Source organism: Hemicordylus capensis, chromosome 10 (genome assembly GCF_027244095.1).
Source record: "Hemicordylus capensis ecotype Gifberg chromosome 10, rHemCap1.1.pri, whole genome shotgun sequence".
NCBI lineage: Eukaryota > Metazoa > Chordata > Lepidosauria > Squamata > Cordylidae > Hemicordylus > Hemicordylus capensis.
This window is the reverse complement of record NC_069666.1, coordinates 2,889,983-2,908,628: the sequence shown is the minus strand read 5'-3', so window position 1 is coordinate 2,908,628 and position 18,646 is coordinate 2,889,983. Positions and strand designations below refer to the sequence as shown.

At 48.8% G+C, this 18,646-nt stretch overlaps 1 protein-coding gene across 7 annotated transcripts; it reads right to left on the bottom strand.

The window, feature by feature from the left end:
* Nucleotides 1-167: 167 nt before the first annotated feature.
* Nucleotides 168-18,324, bottom strand: PARP16 (poly(ADP-ribose) polymerase family member 16). 7 transcript variants are annotated; one of them, XM_053272896.1, is made up of 9 exons: nt 18,241-18,324; nt 16,075-16,249; nt 13,346-13,483; nt 5,350-5,556; nt 4,252-4,389; nt 3,368-3,574; nt 2,040-2,211; nt 1,416-1,557; nt 168-313 (listed from the first exon to the last, which is right to left on the bottom strand). In XM_053272896.1, exons 4-9 carry the CDS (start codon nt 5,539-5,541, stop codon nt 172-174), a joined length of 993 nt encoding a protein of 330 aa, XP_053128871.1. In that variant the 5' UTR covers nt 5,542-5,556; nt 13,346-13,483; nt 16,075-16,249; nt 18,241-18,324; the 3' UTR covers nt 168-171. The 7 variants fall into 7 exon arrangements, with proteins under 7 accessions (XP_053128871.1, XP_053128869.1, XP_053128870.1 ...); XM_053272894.1 differs by lacking the exon at nt 18,241-18,324 and adding an exon at nt 18,028-18,190; XM_053272895.1 differs by lacking the exon at nt 18,241-18,324 and adding an exon at nt 18,028-18,190 and having other exon boundaries at nt 16,079-16,249.
* Nucleotides 18,325-18,646: the final 322 nt, after the last annotated feature.

The window sequence follows — 18,646 nt, the reverse complement described above, 5'->3', positions numbered from 1 at the left end:
CCAAGGGGGCACCAGTGCCTCTTCCTCCTCTCTCTGCTGCCCGGCGCCATCCGCCCCACGCCGTTCTCCAGAGCGCCAGGGCAGCAGGCTCACAAAGGCTGTCGATTCCTCGCTGTTAAGGCATATGGTGGAAATTAGCACCCCTCACCCCAACCCACCCACCCCACATGTTCATCGCTTGAAGTCAAAGATCCTGTTCCAATAGTAGAGAAAGGCGGGAGAGTTGCTGGCCCCGATCACGACCAGCAGCAGCAGGTACAGGCACATCGTGACAGCAAAGCGGTGCTTGGAGACCCAGGACTGGCTGGCGGGTCTACGGGGGAGAGAAGAGGAGAGAGAGCGCGTTGACTACGGCTGCCACAGATTTCCATCGCGGCGTGCCGTCCTGACCCGAATAGAAGACGACTCTGAATCTGAAACAACCTTCTTCAAAAACTGAGGTCATACCTTTATTTATTTTATTTATACCCCGCCCCTCCAGGACACAACTGCTCGGGGCGGCTCACAACATTTATAAAACCACAACAATGTAAAATCAAGATGAGTAAGATGAACCAGATTAAGTTACGCACGTTAAAAATCCAAGCGAAAAAACCACAATCAGAATTATAGTTCTTAAAATTTCAAATGAAAAGTACTTTTAAAAGCTAAGAACTAAGCATTATAAAGACTAAAGAACCTACCAGATTCTCCCAAAAGGAAGGGGACTCCGAATTTAACACGGTCCCCCAGTTTCTAACATCAAAGAATCTGGGGGGAAACTAGTCTTCAATTCATAAATAAGGTAACCGATTCCGAGATTCTACTATTCTGCACTGTTTATTCTGTGCTCCTACTCCTCAGAGGCTCCGCCTCCAATCCCTGGGAGTAGTCGTTGACCTCCCCCTTTCTCCCCTCTGGTTTTGCAGATTTCACAGCAGGCCTTGTCCAAATGCTTTCAAGCATGCCGCCTCCTTCACAACCAGAAGGGCTCGGAACTTGAAGATAAACAGAAAACCAAGATTCCCAGCCAGCTAAGATTTTTGCTGCTGGCACAGAATCTTGCAACCCTCTTTCAGTGCGAGCATGGTTCTTTCAGGAAACCAAACCAGCCTGGTCCACACAATCCTTTGAATCCAGGTTTAAAATGTGGGTTACCAATATTGCGTGATTGGGTTAACCCAGGTCAAGGCAGGAATCTGGGGCCACAAACCACCTTGGCCTGGGTTCACACAATCATGCCAATGTTGGTAACCCACATGAAACCTGGATTGAAATGACCCTGTGAAGAAGGCCACTGGTCTTCCTGCATCTTTTGAGAGGGGTGAAGTGGAAAGGGACACATACAAGTTTCCAGGTTGTCTATGAAATGTTGGTACCACCTGCAGTCACTGAGATACAATCACCAGGGGGCCAGGGTGTGTGTGTGCACTTACCTCCGGTGCTGCTTTTGTGAATACAGTAGCAAGTATTTCACCCGTATCAGCTGGTTGTTGGTCACGACAAAGTACTTCTGGGGCACATCACCCCCTTCACTGTGCCTTATCCTGGCTCTCTTCTTGTCTATCTCTTTAGAATCTGTGCAACAAGAACACACGGCCCTCTTCTAGATTAGGCAAAGGACAAGACCGCACTGGAGTTTTTAAAGGGTTAAACGTTCGCACTAAGTTTAGTGGTTAGATTTGTGAGTTGGGGTTCAATTCCTGGACCTTTAGTATCTATTAACACAGGGGTTTTCAAACACGAGTCCCCAGATGTTGTCGGACTACAACCCCCATCGTCCACAGCCACAGCGGCCACTGGGGTTGGGGATAATGGGAGTTGTAGTCCAACACCATCCGGGGACTGATGTTTGAAAACCATTGGGGATTAAGAAGGCTATCCGAGCAACGGCAAAGCGTCTTCTTCCAAAGCACGGCTTTGGAGGTGGCTCAGAGGTAGAGCATCTGCTTTGCACACAGAAGGTCTCAGGTTCAAGTCCCCGACATCTTCAGTTAAGAACAGGACTCAGATTGCAGGGCTGGGGCAGGCACCCGCTCTGCTCTCTGCACCCAGCTCACCTTTCTTTTTCACCTGGCATTTTACGTCCGGATGATCGATGATCTCACAAACAGCGACGCAGCTCAGAATCGGGCCCATCACGCTCTGATGCCAGCCGAGCCCATGGGGGCTATAGAGAAGCGCCAGGCTGAGGTCGCTGGTCAGGTAAGTGCCTTCCCCGAACAAGGAGGTCTGGAAAGGTACCCAGGCATTTCACATCAACCAGCCATCCTATGCCCCATCCCTGTCTTACAGATTTACCATTCTAAATGGTTTCCCCCTCTCACAAGGTCTGCTCACACAGCATTCAATCTCTGGCAACTTTTTAAAAGGCGCTGAAGACACATGTATTTACCCAGGCTTTCATAGTTTTAATATTTGTTTAAAATCTATTTATTTAAAACATTTCTATACCGCCCAAAACTTGCGTCGCTGGGCGGTTCACCAATAAAATCATTTAAAAGATCAAATCAATTAACAATTAAACACTTTTAAAAGATTAAAAACATTTAAAACCCAGTATTAAAATGGAAAACCTATTATTTAAAATATTGGGTTTTAAATGTTTTAAATGATTTTAATTGTTCATTGATTTGATGTTTTAAATGATTTTAATTGTAAACCACCCAGAGACGGATGTTTTGGGTCGTGTAGGGATATTTTAAATAAATAAATAAATAAAATAAAATAAAATAAAATAAACCCCGCACAAGCTCCTAGTACTTATTAGTTACTTGCTAACTGGATAAAGAGCCTTATAAAATGGTTCTCTTACATTCGGAAGAGAGCAACTGGGTCTATCCAAGCCCACCATAAGCATCTCTTCAGTGTCTGTTACATGGTTTGACAGTATGCTTCTTTTTAGACAGCAAGCCCTTTTGGGACAGAGAACCAACTTATTTCTTTTTCTATACAGACCGCCTTGAGAACTGGGGTCCTAGAGCATGATTCATGGGCACACAATACAGCCACCTTGCTGAAGTAAAGCAGGCTCTGGTGCAGTCAGTGCCTGGATGGGAGACCCATGTATACCATCTTTGGGGATGCAAGCAAAACTCAGTGGTAAAAACATCTGCTTTGCATGCAGAAGATCTCAGGTTCACTCCCTGGCAGCATCTCCAAGTACGGCTGAGAGAGACTTCTAACTGAAACCTTGGAGAGCTGCTGCCAGTCAGTGTAGACAATACTGCGCTAGATGGACCAAGGGTCTGACTCGGTATATGGCAGCTTCCTCTGTTCCTGTACCTTGGACAGGAGATCAATGCGTTGTTTTGCTTCTGCTGTTTCCAAATGAAGGAGGAAGACACGGCTGCTGCAGCCAAGACCTTGGGCGGGGGAAACCCCTTACCCTGTTTAAATGGCACTGTAAGCCATTGTGGATGATGGAGTGAAAGTTCTCAAGGCGACTGCCGTGGAATGCGTAGATGAGGTCTCTCCCCATTCGGGTCTCCTCAAACTTGCTGTTCATCTGAGGGCAGTAGGTAATTTCAAACAGGAAGTCTGGTGTGGCCACTGGGACGCTGGGTGCCCCCGTCAGCTCCTGGATCTTCTTATACTGGAAAGCCAGCAAGGGAATAAAAGTTTGTCATTTCCTAAGTGCCTAGAACAAGGCAGTGTCTAAATATCAAGTGTCTGACAAGACCACCTCAATCAGCTTGACCACGGAAGAGACCCTGTGCTAGGATATGTGGTCACATAGAGCCCTTTCCAGGAGGCCTGTGTTCAGAGTTCTCTAGCTTGTGGTCCCCAGATATTGCTGGACTACAACTCCCATCATCCCTCCCCAGCCACAAAGGCTTTCAGTATCTGGGCTGAGACGGCGTGCTGATTATGGTTTGTATTACTATGTTATGTTGTCCACTGCCCTGAATGCCCTCTTTAAAAGGCAGTATGAACGCATCTTTTCGTTAATAAAGAGTCCTTAAAAGCTCCCTGTGATGCCTGAGGACTCACTCACAGGGAGGCTGGCTTCTCTCCATCTCTCTCTTTAGACAATTCATTGACTGGGTCTTGCCTCCTTGCAACAGCCAATTCTGCTGCACCTCTGAAATTAACAGGACTCTGAAGTGCTTGCCTTTGACCAGACGGTGCCCACGGTGAACTACGCCCTTTCAAAATGCTTCCAAGTCCTTCCTTTGCCCGCTGGATCTCTGCAGAGACAGAGTCTCAACCAAGCACCCCAGAATCACCTTGAGCAGTGCACACACAGATGGTGGTCACGCAAACTCTAACCTCGTCTTTGCTGGTGCTGTGGATAGACAAGGCCTTGGAGGAGAGAATCCAGTCCACCAGTTCCCAGGCCCTTTTGTCTGGGGGTTGGGATGACTCCAGTAGTTCTTTCAGGCCCCCCAACACGTTTGTGTCTGCAAGCTGGGAAAGACAGGAAAAAGTAAGTTTTAGAGGGCAATTCGGGTTTCAGGGGAACATCCTTCAGAGCCAAACAAAGAGAGACCTCTAGTGGTGAAGGAAAACTAATGCAAGATCCATCTGATGCACACTTACTTGGAAATAAGCCCTACGAGGTTCAATGGATTTACTCTCACAAGGAGGCATGCATAAGATGCACAACCTGAAGGAAAACAGCAGAGAAGAGCTGGTCTTGTGGGAGCAAGCATGACTTGGCCCCTTTGCTAAGCAGGGTCTGCCTTGGTTCTATATCAATGGGAGACTAGAAGTGTGACCACTAGAAGATATTCCCCTCAGGGGATGGAGCCGCTCTGGGAAGAGCATCTGAAGGTTCCAAGTTCCCTCCCTGACTTCTCCCATCAATAAGATGGTCAACTTCCCAATGGCTTGTTTTAGCCGAGGGATAACATGCCATAGTTTTGCCAGCATAGAGACCATCTTAATGAATATGTTGTGTGCATATAGACATCATTTTATTGATTGAGTTTTATAACTCTTTATGTAATTGACAGTGTTCCAAGGGTACAGTATTAAAATATATGTATATATCTGGATTCTGTAAACAGCAGCTAAACATGCTTTTATTTTGCATGACCTTGTGTTTAAATCAAGAAGAGTGTGGGCTAGTTTTCGTTTCTGGTGGCTATAGGCCACCTCCAGCCTCAGAGACAGGATGCCTCTCAATCCCTCTTGCAGGGGAGCAACAGCAGGAGAGAGGGCAGGCACACACCTCGTGCCTGTGGGCTTCTCAGGGGCATCTGGTGGGCCACTGTGGGAAACAGGATGCTGGACTAGATGGGCCTCCTTGGGCCTGATCCAGCAGGGCTGCTCTTACGCTGGAACCACTTTTCATTTAAAACCTGCCCTCTTACTGAGAAAGAGGATGGCCACTCTCTGCAATCCGCTCTCTCTGGGATGACTCACCAAAGCATCAAAGTCCTTGCTCTCTTGGGTGGCGTAGAGGCCCGGGAAGGGCCGGAGAACCGAATCCCGCTTATAGCTCTGCAGCGCGGAGACAAAGAAGCTGCACTTCAGGTCGGCGGCCAAGAGGTCTTCCCGGAGGGCCTCCCGCACCCTGTCCTGGAGGGCGGCCTCGCCAGCACCCACGGGCTGCATCCCCGGCGATGGGACCTGTCAAGGAAACGGCAGGCAGCGGTCAGAGAATCCGAGTCCAGTCTGCATCGAGCAGATCAGCCCAGAAGCAAAGGGCCTGGCGCTCCAAACCGGAGGCAAAGCAGCCACACACTCCACAGGGTGGCTGGGGGGAGTGAGGGCGTGCGGGGGGGGGGCTTTGCTCCCCTGACCCAAACGTCGCACTCGGATCCTGAGCATGAGCCAGAAAGACTCACACACACGCACCCATCAACCCCCTACCTTCTGCAACAAAGCCCTGCACAATAAGTGCAGATGCTTCTCCTATTCCCCCCTGCCTCCATTTCCTCCCCTTCCCCTGCTGCTTTCCTTTTGTCCATTTTCGAGACTGTAAGCCCCCCGGGGCAGGGACTTGTCCTTGTGCTCCTTGGAAAGCACCGTGCCCGGCTGCAGGCGGAGAGTTAAATAAGCCGTGAGCCACGCCAGGAGTTAAAACTCCACCAGCGCAACACCGTCCAACAGAAACTCCCCAGGAGGGCACTCAAGAGCAACTCCACAGACAGACATTCGGCCGTTCGGAGCTCAGGCACCACCCCAGTCACCTCCACCACGGCACCAGACCCCTCTTCCCCAACTCACGCATGGAGACCAAGCCGTGCACAGAGAGCAGAGAAGCAGCCCCCGCAGACAGCAGTTTCCCAGTTAACAAGACCAGTAGATCCCAGTGGGCTGTGTGACAGGCAGGAATCCAGCAGGTCGGGCTCTCTGCCTCTCCCTGCAGCAGCCAAAGCTTCACCAGCTGAATACCTGCCTGCAATGCAGCTGCTAAAGGCACGGGAACTCTGAATGGGTGGGGAGGTGGCAAACTTGCAGCTTTCCCTTTCCTGCTGCCTGACCCCTGGGCCTCAGGGAGGCCTTTTGGTCTTGATTCTCGCCCTCACCCTCCGATCTGCCACAGCAGCAACCTCCGATCGGCAAAAGGCGTCTCAGACTGATGTGGGAGAAGAAAGAGCAGAGGCTGCCTCTTCCAGGGCCCTGGCAAGTGTCTACTGAGCATGCTCAGTTCATCTTGAGCATGCTCAGCAGTGCCAACTGAAGCTACAGCTCTGCCAGCTTTTTAGTCTGGGCATGCCCAGTAGCAGGAACTGAAGCCGCAGGCCCGCCAGCCTTTCCTCTTGAACATGCCCAGTAGCAGCCACAGAAGCTCCGCCCTTGCCCTTGTTTCACTTTGAGCGTGCTCAGTAGCACCAACTGAAGCTAAGGCTCTGCCCGCCTTTCCGCTTGAGCATGCCCAGTAGCAGCTACAGAAGCTCCGCCCTTTTTTCACTTTGAGCATGCACAGTAATAGCTACTGAAGTCCCAGCTTTGCCCTCACCTGGAATCAGAATCCCTCCCCAAACGCCCAGCGCCCACAGTAGCAAAAGTGTGGGGGTGAGTTGTGGGGAGGGGAACACTTTGAACTCATTCACACATCCCGCCCTTGACAAGCTCCTTTGCAGGAAAAATGGGCAAAAGAAAGTCCTATTTTACACAATGCATCCTGTTCTAAGTAAATATATTGCATCATTGACTGACTGATTAAGTGCCGTCAAGTTGGTGTTGACTCTTAGCGACCACATAGTTAGATCCTCTCCAGGATGATCCGTCTTCAGCTTGGCCTTTTAGGTCTCTCAGTGGTGCATTCATTGCTGTCGTCATCAAGTCCACCCACCTGGCTGCTGGTCGTCCTCCTCTTCTCTTTCCTTCCACTTTCCCCAGCATGATGGACTTCTCAAGGGAGCTGGGTGGTCTTTGCATAATGTGTCCAAAGTAGGATAGTTTGAGCCTGGTCATTTGTGCCTCAAGTGCAAATTCTGGATGGATTTGTTCTATGATCCATCGGCTGGTTTTCCTGGCTGTCCATGGCCTCCTCAAAAGTCTTCCCCAGCACCAAAATTCACAAGCGTCAATGCTTTTTCTGTCTTGCTTCTTCAAAGTCCATCTTTTGCATCCCACAAGGGCACAGCAGTGCAATGGTGCAGTTCTGAAAACCCCCACACAGCTCCGCCACCTTCTTGCACGACCACAACTTTGTTCATTGCACAAGCATCGTGTTAGGATGTCATGTCAGCCATTGTCAGTAGCTCTCCGGGATTCTCAGCGGAAACTTTTCCCAGCCCTAAGATAATTTTTAAAAGGAGATTCCAGGGACTGAACCCAGGACCTGGGTGCTTTCCAGATTGCAGTGTAAACTGCAGCATCTTGTGGCCCCTAATTCAAACCACATGAGAGATCCGTTGTAAGGGGGCAAGCCTCCTACAAGAGGCAAATACCGCAATTTTTATTTTCATTGCAATGCAGATGTGACGTTATAGGGCTGTGGTGCAGCAGTAAAATCCGGAAGAAGGCGTGGGGAATATGAACGGCACCTTCCTTACAAAACAGAGGCAATACGGAAGCACACTTAAGGGACCCGTTGTGACACTGTGATAGCGTGCAGTTTGGAATGGAAAGCACTCTTCTGCTACATAAAGTGAGCTACACTCACCCCAAGAAAGCAGCTGGCCTCAGGCATGTGCCCACCAAACAAAAGACTCTTGGAGCAGGATCTGAATACAGGACACTTACATTAAAAGTCTGATGCTCTCCTGACTCAGTTTTGAACCACTGTGGTGTGGTGCTTAGAGTGTTGGACTAGGACCAGGGCGACCTGAGTTCAAATCCCTGTTTGGCCACTGGGTGACTCTGGGCCAGTCACTTCTCTTTCAGCCTAACCTACATCACAGGGCTGTTGTGCAGATAAACATAACCATGTACACACACCACTCAGGGCTCCTTGGAAGGGATATAAATGTAGCAAACAAACACACAAAATGGGACCCTCAGTACATCTGGCTTTATACAGACTGTAGAACCTTGGTTTCCTTAGCATAGGTTGTTTTTTTTAACTTTTATCTCTTTAGTACACACAGGCCTGACTACTGATATTGTAGAAAACTACCCCAAGCAGTGGTGTTGGGGGTGGAATCTAGAGAGAGAGAGAGAGAGAGAGAGAGAGAGAGAGAGAGCCTTATACAAAGAAAAAGGAAAAACCCACAAGACTCTTAACAAAAATATGTGTGATTTCCTGGAAAGGGCCAGTTGTACAAGGTATGTTTTATGGCAGCCTCAACCTTGACCTGGGGTTCAAAAAAGAGAAGCCAGCTTGGAATAAATCAGCCTGTGACCAGCTTACATCAAAGGGCGCGGAACGGAGCTGGACGATTATGTGCTGGATTTGTTTGCTCAGTTGGCAAAGCCCATATGGCAGAGATCAGCGGAATAAACCTCCGTGTATTCATCTGGCCTCTCTTAGAAATGGCTTTTCTCTCTCCCAGGCAAACAACTCCTTAAGAGAAAATTGCTTCCTGGGCCGCTTGATTGAAACCAGAAAACAAGCTGTCCAGCCCCTCCTTTGCCGCAACTCCAGACTGATATGTACACAGAAACACCAGCGCCAAACACCAAAGCCAGTGGGCACACAGCTCTCCTCACTAGCCTGACCTTCACAAAGCAGCACGTTTTGTGGCTGCAGGTATGCCCCTCCTCCATGGCTACTAACTGCTTCAGGGGGAAATATGGATTAGGGCAGCAAAACAGGGTGAGATGGTTGGAACCCCCTCCCCGGGGCCATGGCCCCGATCCAATGGGGAGTTTCCATCCTGTGCTTTTACAAAAAGAAAATTACAAGAATTCCAGTTGTGTGTCTTCAACTTATCCTGCAGTTTAACTGAGAGGAGGCCTGGGTGTAGAGTTGCCAGGCCCCCTGAAATTCCGGGTTTCACCTGGGTTTTAAGAATCTCGCCCAGATTGCTTAACCCACCCCAATTCGCCCAGATTTCAGCTTTCATTTTAAAAAAGGAAAGGGGGGAAAAAAGCTAAGCTCTAGCCCTTGTAGAAGCGGAGTTATGGAGCAAAACATGCAGTCACTGTTCTGCTCAAAAATTATTTTCGAGCCAATTTACATAATATGCAAATTAGGCACCCAGATTTGGAAAGCCAGAATATGGCAACCCTACCTGGGCACTTTTCACATTACCCACCACAACCGCGGTAAAATGTTTCGTTTTGGCAGGATCGTATTCACAACAATCCCCAGAATTTAAAAAAATCCTACAATGGGAAAATATAGCAACCTTTTTGCAACGCACATACAACATTATAGCACTATATCACAGCAATTAAATCCGAAACAAGGCATCCGACATGTGAACGGCACTTTGGTGTCAGTGCAGGGATTGTGGTGTCACAACACAGGAGGTACAGAGGCACACTTAGCAGATACACCGTGACCTCGTTGTAGGGTCTAATCTGGAAAGCACCCTGCTCAACTTTGGCCCCCCCCCGTGTTTTTGGACTACAACTCCCATAATCCCCAGTGGCCAATAGCCAGGAATTATGGGAGTTGTAGACCAACATCTGCAGGAGGGCTGAAGTTGAGCAGGCCTGTTCTGAACAATGGATCAATGGATTGGCTACATCCTGACCAAATTACTCAGGCAGAAGCCCCAGTGAAATTAATAGGACAAATTTGTCATGACTAGCTTGTCCTATTAATTCCAGCAGGACTTCCAGCGTTGAGTAATTTAGCTGGGATATCAGCCAATAAATGTTGATGCTTTAAATTGCAACCCACCACCCTGGGGTCCTAAAAGGGTGGTTTATAAATACTGTATGTCATTATAAATCAAATAAATACATTTATTACTGTTGTTGTTCACAGGAACAATCCGTGGCATTTCCCAAGACCCCAGAGTGCAGCTGCCAGTCAGTGTATAAGAATGAGCTAGCTGGACCAATAATCAGACTCTGTAGAAGGCAGCATCCATTGCCACCTGCTTTGCATGCAGAAGGTCTGAGGTTCAAGCCCTGGCATCTCCCAGGCAAGGCTAGGAAAGATCCATCTGAAAGATCCAGTCTACTCAAGATGAATCAATGGACTGGGTCAGCAGAAGGCAACCTCATAAGTCGATGGAAAATGGGAGAGAATTTGGCCTTGAGGCAAAACAAAGAAGCGGAAGAATAAAGAGAAAACAAGGAAGGAAAGAAGCAAAATTCCTATTCATGTGCGATGTTCAAAGTTTGTACCAAGAGTGTACAGTATACACAGGTACAGATCTTTACACAGGTATAGTAATTCACACATTATGTTGAACACAGGTACAGAAGCACACTTCCTCTCGGTACCCTGCCTTTGAGGGGCCTATACCCAGGCTCACTTTTTAAATGAATGCAGGTACAGTCATTCACACAAACACATATACCTGTGTACGGACACCGGTACAGTAATACACCATAATGTCTGAATAGGGCTAAAGAGAGCCAAGGAGAAACAAATTCAGTCGAAAGTAATAAATTATGTAGTCATGTTAGTCTGCTGTAGAATCTTGTGAAACCCCTAAAGACCAACAGATTGATCATAAGCAAAATTTTCATGGACTAGAGCTCACTTTGCCAACTGAAGTAAGACCTCCAAGATTTAGCTGAACCTGATAAGGGAAAAGAAGCCAGCAAGGAAGAACAAAGGTTGGAAACACTGCATTTCTACCTAACATTGGTTCTGCCAAGTGAGGGCAGTAGAGGATTATCAGAAGATGGTTCCTGGTCCCTCGGCACAGCCAACACAACCGAAGGGAACGGCACGACAATAGAAGCACCACAATGTAGCACGTGTGCTCTCAGAAGCCCACAAAGGTTTCATACTTGATGTCTCTTCTCTGTTTCTTTTGCCAATGTGGGTTTTTAATTACTGCGATTGTTTCATTGTTGTTTTAAAATGTTTTTTCAATGGTTAATTGTTGTTATGTTGTTTTTTGTTTTAGCTCTTTTCTGTTTTAATGGTTTGTTTTAACTGTAAACTGCCCTGAGCCACTTTGGAAGGGCGGTACGAAAATCAAATCAATCAATAAAATAAATAAACAAACATCCCAGCCAAATTTTTCCAGACTGTGTGACACAATTTCAATGCGATGCAAGGCTGATCTTGTGCGATCCAGCAGTTTCACTGGATTTGTTGACAAACGTCAGGTAAATTGTCCTGGGGGTGGGTAAGAGGAAGGGTAAGAGGCCTTGGTAGGAGATGGGATGCTTTCAGAGGTCAAGAGCAGAGCCAGTTGCGATGTCGATTGCCTCCATGAAAAGCAGGCTCAGGTCTTTTGGCTTGTGTGGTGCAGTGGTTAGAGTGCTGGACTAGGACAGGGGACCCTCATTCAACCGTGAAACTCACAGGGTGCCTCTGGGCCAGTCCCTTCTCTCTGGCCTAACCTACCTCTGGGCTCCTTGGAGGAAGAGCAGGATATAAATGTATAAATAAATAAATAAATAAATAAATAAAATAAACAAGAAACAACCAACCCTTCTGTATCCAGTTCTGAACATCCAGCTGTGGAACCCAAAGCAAAGACAGGACATCAGATTCTTCCAGCGTTACTCAGCGACAGATGTGTTGATTAACAAAGGCTGTCCTTGTATCACTGACTAGGACTCTGGTCAAGGTGTTTAAAGTAGGGAGTGCATCCCCCTTTCATCCCACCTAGTGTCAATATTCATGACAGTGACACCCAGGGCTGGTTACTCCCCCCTCCCTGCCTCGCGCTGAATTATTTAACGCTGGTGATGAATAATGCAGCTTGGTTTTAATCCTACTAACTATTCTTATATATGTTGGGCATCCCTCATCACAGAGATGATCCATTCGCACAGCTGTCTCAATCTCTTTCACCCCTCCTCCCATGAACAACAACATTTATTGGAGGGGACAGCAGCTGGGAGAGGAATGACTGGATCTGACTGGAAAGAGATGGGAGGAAACCAGGATGTTCTTCCTTCTACGGCTGCTCAGTGGTGGGAGATGCCTTCCAGCCTTGTATGCGGCTGATGGCGGAAATTGTGACTGCAACTTGGAATGGGAGAAGTTGTGTATGCAAGATTCTCCCTCCTTTTGGAAAAGACAATGGCGATAACACAAGTTTGCTCCTGGAATTTAAGGCAAGTCCCATCTCAAATTCAAGGAAGGAGTACCTCTAAGCCAAGCGGACGCAGCCTTGGGTCACCAGCAGTGTTCCCCTGTAACAGGGACTCCAACTCCCATAATCCCCAGCCAAAGGCCATTGAAGCTGGAGATGTTGGGAGTTGTAGTCGACAACATCTGGGAGTCCCTGTTACAGGGAACACTGCTTCCCAGCTCAGGGGCATAGCTAGGGGAGAGGGGGCCCGTGTTCACCCCTCTCCTTGGCAGCCTCACAGAGTGAGTGAGGGAGATAATGAAGAAAATAGGGAGGGGTGGATCGGGGGGGCTCAGGAGCTGGGGGGCCTTGGTTCTTTGAACCAATCCACACAATTATAGCTACACCCTTGCTCCAGCTGTTGTTAGAAGACATCTACCATCATCCCCAGCCTCACAATGGCTGAGAGGAGTTGTAGTCTAAGCACAACCAGGGACCCAAGTCTGAGAACCTCTACAGAAGGGAGATTTACAGAAGCTGCAGAGACCCCCCAAGCCCAGGGTCTTCAGTGGGGCAGTTCTGTCTGCCTCCTTGGATATGCTCAGGGCAACAGCCTCTTTCTTCCATTCCAACCTTCATAAGAACAGCCCTGCTGGATCAGGCCCAAGGCCTCTCTAGTCCAGCCTCCTGTTTCCCACAGTGGCCTACCAGATGCCTCTGAGAAGCCCACAGGTAGGGGGTGAGGGCCTGCCCTCTCTCCTGCTATTGCTCCCATGCAACTAGTACCCAGAGGCATCTTCTCGCCTCTGAAGCTGGAGGCAAATCTGGATTCTGAAATCCAGATTTCCCACTGGAATTCAACCAACCAGATGTCAGAATCCTGAGACAGTTGCAGAATGGAACACTTCCGGCTGGTTTATTCCTGGCCTTCTGGAACCACTGTCAGATCTCCACTTCTTGTTCATGGTAAGAAGGCAATGCCTCAGTGGCGACAGGAGAGAGCCCTAGAATCAACAGAGAGAACATGATTTGCCCAAAGCCATTCCATAAACTTCATAGCCAATTGTTTTCATGGGTCTTTCTACTGACAGCTATGAGAGTTGTTCGTTTGCATCGGTTGTGGACTTGGTTTTTAAGCTCAGTACATGTATATTCTTGCATCATCATCATCATCATCATCATCATCATCATCATCATCAATGATTGCTGCCCTGCTGCTTTGCATTTGACATAGGTTGTCTTTTAATTTAATTTAATCCCCCCTCCAGAAAAATTGTAAATCACTCAGAATACTCTGCTGGCTATTGCATCACCCTGCCTTCCTGGTCTTTAAAGCACTGAAGAGCCAATGCGAAGGAGGGTAATCTGTGCTGGGAGCAACACATCTGAGGCACGGGCAGCAGTGGTGGCGTTGTTACTCCTGCCTGCCTGCTTGCCACTGGAAGTGGGAGATGGCCCGGACAGCTTCATGCACCACGGCTTCTGATGCAATTGCTTTCCAATCTCTGCCTGCTGACAACCGCATCTCATTTTGCATATCAAGCCATGGCAGACTGTGCAGCGAGCGACATTGGATGGGATCTTCTCCAGGTGGAGAGGCGACGAGGCAACATTAATGGCAAGGGACACTGCCTCGGTTGAACCTTGCTGAGAAACCCTATGAGGTGCCTTCAAGCAGAAACCAAATGCCGTCCTGACACTCCTCCTTTCCAAAGGGACCTTGAGAACGAACCACAGGCTGCCTTCGCACAGAACGCCAAACCGGAGGCGAACACACATCCGGTTCGGCCCCCGTGTCGTCCAAATTATTGGAACTGTGGTTCCCGGACTCAACCGTGGCTCCAATTTTGCCCCCAAACCTGGGAATGAACCCTTGGTTTGTAGTGAGCTCCACTCACCCAACCAAGGGTCAGTTCCCTCCTCCGTGTCACCCAGATTGGGAATTTATTTAACTCAAACTGGAGTTAACAGAGGAAGCTCCTCCTGCTGGCTTCCCTCCCATTGGCTGGCATGGTCTGTCCTTCCAGGATTGGAGGAAGCCTGCACAGCTAGTCTCACCCCCATTGCTGGCTCCCAGACTGTGTAGACAGTGATTGCCTGAGAGTGCGCAGGGGTGGAGGGAAACTGCAGGTCCGCTGGACACACGGTTTGCCATTCTGTGCAAAGATGGCCACTGTGACAGAAAACCAGAACAGTCAGTTTGTTATTATTTACTGGGGTTGTCAAATTGGGGGACCCAGAAATCGTTGGACTACAACTCTCATAATCAGTGGCCACAATGGCCAATGGCGGTGATGGGAATTGTAGTCCAACAACCTAGGAAATAGGAACACAGGAATTTGCCTTATACTGGGGCAGTCTCAAACCGTTGGTCCATCTAGCTCAGTATTGACTACACAGACTGGCAGCGGCTTCTCCAGGGCTGCAGCCAGGCGTCTCTCTCAGCCCTCCTAGAGATACCAAGGAGGGAACTGGGAACCTTCTGCAGGCAAGCAGGCAGATGCTCTTCCCAGAACGGCCCCATCCCCTAAGGAGAATACCTTACAGTGCTCACACATGTAGTCTCCCACTCAAATGCAAACCAGGGCAGACCCTGCTTAGCAAAGGGGACAATTCATGCTTGCAGCTCTCCTCCCCTTCGGGGCACTCAGTTCTGAGAAACCCCCCCCCCCGGTTTAAGAGCTTACTCTTGCTTAAGAGTTGCATCTGCAATCCTTAATTTCAGATTCCACTCTCGTGTGCATTTTAATAAAATGCGTAGGAGAAGGGGGATAACGTCGTGGGGCCAGCATCGATTCTTGCTGCCCCCCTCTCCCTGTACCCTGCACCGGATCCACGTGTGTGTTCTCAGCGTAAATATTTCCAGATTGGGGCTGCCACGGCAATGGAATGCAAGCCGTGATCTTGCTATAATTGTGTGGAATCTTCCCAGGGCCGTACAACTATTTGGATAGCTGCTGTGATCATTAGGCCTGGTCTCGAGCATGCATATGTTTTTCTTTGCTTTCTTTCAATCGCTCCCATTATGTTCCTGGGCGTCCAACTTTAATAGAGACTTACGCAGGAGTTCAGGAATTTGCAGTGATAAGTTGGGCATCGTCTAGGGGATGCAATTAACTGAAACTGCAGCTGAACAAGGAGGAGGAAAGGCCAGCCTGAAATTGACGTGCCCTTGATGTAGCAGGGATAGTCCTTATTATGTGTTGGTAGCTTTCCTGAATGCATCGTAGGAACGTAGGAAGCAGCCTTATACTGAGTCAGACCACTGGTGTATTGTACCACCATATACCGAGTCAGGGCACCCTAAGTGGCACAGAGGGAAAATGCTCGACTAGCAAGCAGAAGGGTGCCAGTTTGAATCCCCTCTGGTTCTATATTGGGCAGCAGCGAGATAGGAAGATGTGGAAAGGCATCATCTCATACTGCGTGGGAGATGGCAATGGTCAACCCCTCCTGTATCCTACCAAAGAAAACCACAGGGCTCTGTGGGCACCAGGAGTTGGAATCCATGGTCTGACTCAGTATATGGCAGCTTCCGATGTTCCTATGTTCCCTAGGGAGGCGTCCTTTCTCCTAGCAGCAAACTTGGGCATACCCACAGGGAGGGATGGCTCTCTGCTCAGGATTCGCGTTTGACTCCGTTTGGATGAGCTGACTTTGTTTCTCCTAAGGTCATCTCAATATCAGGAGGGCTGCCTGTGTTGTTCCTCCTCCTCCTCCTCCATCGAAGGGGAAAGTATCGATCGCAGATGATGAATGGTTCACATTCCCTGTAGTAAGAAGGGTTAGTTAATGGGTGAAAAATGTGAACCCCCTTGTGATGTGGTCCTGGATAGTTATTGTTCCAACTTCCAAGCACCACTGGTTGAAAGTTTTAGACAGCAGCTCTTGGTCTGTTGGCAGCCACCTAATGGCACAGCGAGGAAATGACTTGATCATCAAGCCAGAGGTTGCCGGTTCAAATCCCCACTGGTATGTTTCCCAGACTATGGGAAACACCTCTATTGGGCAGCAGCGATATGGGAAGATGCTAGAAGCCATCATCTCATACTGCGCGGGAGATGGCAATGGTCAACCCCTCCTGTATTCTACCAAAGAAAACCACAGGGCTCTGTGGGCGCCAGGAGTTGACACTGACCCGATGGCACACTTGACCTTGACCTGGTCTGTTGCTTTGCATGCAGAAGGGTCCCTATCCATCCCCAGCTCAGCATCCCTCCAGTGGCTGTAGCTGGTGTCTTTCTTTTTTAGATTGTGAGCCCTTTGGGGACAGGGAGCCAACTTTATTTACGTATACTGCACTAGATGGACTAAAGATCTGACTCAGTACAATTCATCTCCCTAGGTTCCTATGACCATCTCGCCGGTGACTTGATTGCTTCCGAATCCGCGCTGATGGTTGGTTGATGTTCCTAGAGGCAGCAGAAGATGCTTGCTCAGTGGCTTTTGATGGCGAGAAGATCTTTCGCTCCTGAGTGCTGGTGGCTGGTGGTGGCTACTAAGCGATGACACCAGCATCCACATGTTCAGATGAAAGTGAAAGAAAAAGCTCCAAGCCTCAGAGAAACAAGTCTCTTTTGCAGCTGTCTGGGAAGAAATGGCTGGGAGGCTGTGTCCAGCTTGGTGCTTCATTACAATGACCCAGGGCCTGCTCTGCCTTCACTTGTGCTTGAGGGTAGATAGGAACACGGTAGAAAGGAAGCTGCTTTAGACCGTGAGGCGGACTCATGGTCCATCCAGCTCAGTATTGTCCACACTGACTGGCAGAGGCTCTCCAAGGCTTCCGGGAGGAATCTCTCCCAGCCAGCCCTCTCCGGAAATGCTGCCAAGGATTTCCTAGGGACATAGGGACATAGGAAGCTGCCATATACTGAGCCAGACCATTGGTCTATCTAGCTCAGTATTGTCTACCCAGACTGGCAGCGGCTTCTCCAAAGTTGCAGGCAGGACTCTCTCTCAGCCCTATCTTGGAGATGCTGCCAGGGAGGGAACTTGGAGCCTAGATGCTCTTCCCAGAGCAGCTCCATCCCCCAAAGGGAATATCGTGCAGTGCTCACACATCAAGTCTCCCTTTCAAATGCAACCAGGGCAGACCCTGCTTAGCTAAGGGGACAAGTTATGCTTGCTACCACAAGACCAGCTCTCCTCTCCCTCTTCATGCAAAGCCTCAGAGGAATATCTTACAGGGAAAACATGTAGTCACCCATCCAAATGCAAACCAAGGCAGACTCTGCTTAGCAAAGGGGACAATGCACGCTCAGTATCCCAAGACCTGCTCTCCTTGCTCTCTTCCATTGACCTGCAGGAGGCCCTGGAAAGGCATTTGACTGAAGTGAATCCCTCAAGACAGAGAGCAGCCAATACTTAGGAATGGGAAGTGATTTAGGCTTGACCATTACCGGGGGCAGGATTAAAACCACATGCAGAAGATGGACTAATGCAAAGAGCAGCTGCTTTCCATTAGTGGAAGGTCAGGTCTGGTGGGGTTCAAACTGGGTAAATGAAGCAGGGAACAGGGCAGTGAACACAGAGAAGCTAGCAGCAGCACCTTGGAAAATCTGCCCAAAGAATCTGCCCAGGCCAGGAGCAGCACGGAGCGGACCCCACAACTTGCTTTACATGTCCATTTACTTATCAAATTTACACCCAGTGGCTGCTGGTGACTCCTGGGACCGGGTGGGCTGAGCTGTAAGTGGGGGGGTTGCTCAAACCCTTCCTCCCTAAAAAGGAAAAGCAATGAAAAGAAAAGCTTTTTACTCACACACCCCCGCCAACTACCTATATTCCTCCCCTGCTCCCCTCCACCCTGTCACCTGGGTGAGAACATGTATGTATAACTGAGCAGGTTACATTCTATGTATATCGCGCATTCTTTTGTTGCTAAGGTGAGACACTTTGCAGCAGGCCTTTTGATTCCACTAACAATTAAACCAATCAAGCCACTACAATAACTATACCCCACCCCTCCATAACAAAGTTCTCCACAATAATTGTTACAGTCTTGGACCTAATACTTGCCTTGGAACTAGCAGTCTAAACAACCACCATAATATCACACACACACACACACACACACACACACACCAAAAAAGCTATACAACCTTTTGAATCAACTTCAGTTCTTTAACATGACTGCCCAACACAACTAACCAAAACCAGCACTCTTT

Excerpts from the sequence above, each read along its gene's own strand:
- PARP16 (XM_053272896.1), bottom strand. The coding sequence starts at position 5,541 with ATGCAGCCCGTGGGTGCTGGCGAGGCCGCCCTCCAGGACAGGGTGCGG. Across the intron at positions 2,212-3,367 it reads TACAGTGCCATTTAAACAGG|ACCTCCTTGTTCGGGGAAGG; the intron begins GTAAGGGGTTTC and ends GTACCTTTCCAG. Across the intron at positions 1,558-2,039 it reads ATGCCAGGTGAAAAAGAAAG|ATTCTAAAGAGATAGACAAG; the intron begins GTGAGCTGGGTG and ends CTTGTTGCACAG.